A 4689-nucleotide genomic window follows, 5' to 3' on the forward strand; every position below is an offset into this window, starting at 1 on the left:
GAGACGTAACGTAACTTTTAAATTTTTAAATCTATGCCGTATTAATGTAACGCTAGGTGAAGGTTTTTCCGCTGGCCGATTAATACATTCGTCTTAGTTTTCATTTTTGAATGATTGTAATAAAAAAATATTAAAAAGACAACTTCAAATTTCAAGCAGTATATACTAAACACCTGATGTTGTTTTGCGCTTCAAGATTTTGGAAGAAAGTCTTATTTTTTTCTTAAATAGATATTAGTGACGTAACCTAACTTTTAAATTTTTAAATCTATGCCCTATTAATGTTACGCTAGGTTGAGATTTTTCCGCTGGCCGATTAATACATTCGTCTTAATTTCGATTTTTGATTGCTTTTAATAAAAAAATATTAAAAAGACAACTTCAAATTTCAAGCAGTATAAACGAAACACCTGATGTTGATTTTCGCTTCAAGATTTCCTAAGAATGTTTCATTTTTCTTCTGAAATTGATATTAGAGACGTAACCTAACTTTTTGATTTTTAAATCTATGCCGTATCAATGTTACGCTAGGTGGAGATTTTTCCGCTGGTCTATTAATACTTACGTCTTAATTTCGATTTTTGATTGCTATTAATTAAAAAATATTAAAAAGACAACTTCAAATTTCAAGCAGTATAAACGAAACACCTGATGTTGATTTTCGCTTCATGTTTTCCTAAGAAAGTTTTTTTTTCTTCCTGTTCGATATTGTATCCGAACGTAACACTTTTTATTTGTACTTGAGTGCGAGTATCGGAACGCACGGCGTCTTTAACCGGCTTCTAACAAAAGGCGACCAATTTTACATCTACCATCAACGGACATTTTACAAGTGTAACATATTTGATTTCTTAACATTAAATAATTAACTAAATGTGCTTGTTTTATATCGAAACCCAACATTAATTTCTGGTCCTTCGAGCCTTCGAGACGTTCCGCATACAATACGTATCAACACACAACTATAGATATACAAGGAAATTACTCTTGGTGCACATCAGGTGAAGATAAATGTTGTGACCATGACTAAGGAAGTGATTGTGGCGAGAGGAGTCATCAAAGGAAAGTTAACACGCATAACAAAATACGTACAGGAATTAGCAGCAGGAGAAGTGTCATTTGATGAACATGAGCTACGTGTGAGACGGGAGGAGTTAGAAAAACTGGCAGACAGGTTCGATGTGATTCAAGCGCAAATAGAGGCAACAGAATCAACAGCAGCTATAGGAACAGCAGAAACAACAGATCATGAAGCGGAAAGACAAGCATTAGAAGAAAGATTCTACACTACAAAAGCAGCAATAAATAGATTACTTGATAACTCTGACAAACCACCACAAAATACACATGGAGAAACGCCAAACAGGACAGGGAAAACAAATACACAAATAAGGTTACCTAAATTGCAACTACCACAGTTCAGTAGAGAGATTCAAGAATGGGCAGGATTCAGAAACCTATTCGAGAGTGCCATGGATAGTTCTAGTGTACCGCCACTCCAACGTCTACAGTATCTCAAGTCGTCGCTGAAAGGAGAAGCAGCATCTCTTATTAGCTCCTTGTTGCTGACAGAGGGAAATTATAACCAGGCAATGTACATACTAACACAGAGGTACGAAAACAAGACTATTATAGTTAACCATCACTTAAAAAACTTTATGAATTTTCCTACTATTACTAAATTTAACTTAAAACAATTTTTTTCTACCTTACAACAAAGTTTAGATTCATTGTCAGCTTTAGATTTACCAGTTAAATATTGGGAGGTAATTTTAGTCTATATTATTACTCAAAAATTAGATTACTCTCTGCGAGGAGCTTGGGAATTAAACAGAAAAGAAACTTTTATACCACAAATGAAAGAATTGAGAGAATTTTTGTTGCTTAGAATGACAGCTCATGAATTAATAGGTGATAAACAAACAGAAAAATTCCTAGTTCAAAATAGTCAATCCAAAATTTGCACATGTATCCACTACAAATTCCTCAGATATACAATGCCCAATGTGCAAAGGTACACATTTCCTATTTCAATGTCCTAACTTTTTAGAATGTACGGTTAATCAAAGAATTGAGTTTATTAAATCTAATTCTTTATGCTTTAATTGTTTACAGCCATATTACCACAGACATAAATGTTCTAATAGAACATGTAAGACTTGTCATGGCAGACATCACAGTTTGATACATCTAACAAAACCACCTAAAAAAGCAAACACAATTACACTAAGCACAGCTACAACAAATAATACAAATCAACACATAAATCCTACTAACAATACGCCGCAGTCACACAATACGCTAGAAAAATCAGTTCATACTTTTACAACAACAGAAATATCAAACAAAGATGCACAAACAAGCAAAATAAACGATCCAACATACATACAGCAGCAATCGTTACATTATCAATCATTCAATTTACATACAAATACAAACAAAATAAAATTACACCTTCCGCAGTGTGTATGCCCAGCACATTATCTAATCGAGTTTTAATGTCAACAGCACTAATTAAGATTGAGGATACATCAGGCAAATGGCATAATGCAAGAGCCTTGTTGGATTCGGGCAGTGAAGTCAGCATTGTTGCACATAGACTAGCCGCTCAACTGAACATCAAATTTTATTGTGATCAACATATAATTCAAGGTATAGGAGAGTCTGGTAAACAAACACAGCTATGTATCAACACAAATATAGCATCTAGACTTTCAGATTACAGCACAAACATAGATCTCATTGTAATGGATAAGATAACTGTACCACTACCACATAAACAAATAAACATAAAAGCATTGAAAATTCCAAAACAACAACAAAATTTACTAGCAGATCCATCTTTTTTTATACCAAGTGAAATTAATATTCTATTAGGATCACAATTATTCTATTCTCTATTACTTTCAAACACAATCAGTCTCGGTCCAAATCATCCACATTTAATAGAAACAGTATTTGGTTGGGTTGTAGCAGGAAATATACCTTCAGAATACCCTAATACAACTAAGAACTATATTAGCTTAAATCTGACAGAGCAACCATCTACGGATGAACTATTAGTTAGATTTTGGAAACAGGAAGAGATTACACCAAAAAGTGCACTTAATCCAGACCAAAAATATTGTGAACAGCACTTTCTAGACACAAGTACACAATTGAAATCAGGTCAGTTCATGGTAGACATGCCTATGAAATCAGATAAAATACATGATCTAGGTGAATCATTTAATATAGCATATAAACATTTATTAATATTAGAATTAGAAGTTTCAAAGGGATCCATTATTGTACAAGCAATATAAAGCCTTCATTAACGAATTTGTAGAATAAGGTCATGCTGAATATATACCAAATTACCAAGTTTCAACATTCGTTATAAGGAGCATATTTCCGCATATAGAAATGATCGCCCTGAAAGATCTCATTTTTCTAAACATTTATTAGAGACTGGACATAGTTTGCCCCATGGTCATTCCTATGACGTGCTGCACACCTGTAGCAAAGGATTGCGTATGGACGTGTTGGAACGGCTAGAAATAATAAGACACGCGGGTAGTGGACCTGTATTTAATAAGCAGGTCAATGTCTCCTCCTCTCCATTATTGCAGGTTTGTCTGGGGAATCGGTCGGGGCACTCGTCTATTACGTAAAATCTCAAATATAACAAATGCGTAAGAGAGGGTAAAATAAAAATACCCACGTGGTCGGTCACGTGACATTAAGTTGGGGTGGGGAGCAGGTGACATATAAATAACAAAGCGACAGCGGACTGAGCTCACTCGGTGTTTAGCACTAATCTGTGTAACAACTCCTGAAGATGCCCCGTGGAGGGGTGAAACACGTGTTGAGTGAATTTACGGTGGCGGTTGTGTAGTTGGCATTGTCTGTCGCATGCGCATTTACGAGCGGGCTGGCGGGCGGTGCACTTTCATGCACGACAACCACTGCATGTGCGGAGGTGGCTAGATATTGGTCCTTTCTTATTTACCAAATTTCCAGTCACAGGAAAACAGTTACCATTGTTATTTACCGCATATGGGAGTGTTAAAACTAGAAAGTCGTTCAACAAAATTAAGAACGGTTTTTAATGCAAGTAGTAAGACATCAACAGGAATTTCATTAAATGATATACTTTGGGAAGGTCCAAATATTTATAATGATGTACTGGACATCTTACTCAGATTCCATATGTACAAGTATGTTTTCTCGTGTGATATAGTTAAAATGTTTAGAACAATATTAGTATCAGATAACCAAAGGCCCTTTCTTAGGATTCTTTGGAGAGAGTCCAAAGTTCACCCCTTAAGATGCCTGCAATTGAAAACAGTCACATATGGCACTAAATGCGCGCCTTACTTAGCTTGTCGTACCCTTAGACATTTGGCCAAGTTGTACGAACATCAGTTTCCAGAGGCAGCGGAAGTAGTACGCTTAGAATGCTACATGGATGATTTTTTAAGTGGGGAAAACACAATTGTAAAAGCACAGGCAATTTGCAAACAATTAATACAGCTATTAGATAAAGGTAAATTCACACTTCACAAATGGTTAGCTAATGAACCTTTAATTTTGCGACATATTTTAAATACTGATCAATCAACACAGCAGGTTAGTTATGAATTTACACCAGATAGCGCCATTAAAACTTTAGGCATAGAATGTTCACCACACAATGATTTATTAGGG

The 4689-nt window shown here is 35.2% G+C and overlaps 1 protein-coding gene across 1 annotated transcript; it reads left to right on the forward strand.

The window, feature by feature from the left end:
• The first annotated feature begins 1022 nt into the window (after positions 1-1022).
• LOC137927551 (uncharacterized) lies at positions 1023-2185 on the forward strand. Its single transcript, XM_068771336.1, has 2 exons — positions 1023-1612; positions 2116-2185. Exons 1-2 carry the CDS (start codon positions 1023-1025, stop codon positions 2183-2185), a joined length of 660 nt encoding a protein of 219 aa, XP_068627437.1.
• Positions 2186-4689: the final 2504 nt, after the last annotated feature.

Source organism: Battus philenor, unplaced genomic scaffold (genome assembly GCF_028537555.1).
Source record: "Battus philenor isolate CCGP_79_NKW_IND1 unplaced genomic scaffold, ilBatPhil1.0.hap1 SCAF_33, whole genome shotgun sequence".
NCBI classification, from domain to species: Eukaryota; Metazoa; Arthropoda; class Insecta; order Lepidoptera; family Papilionidae; genus Battus; species Battus philenor.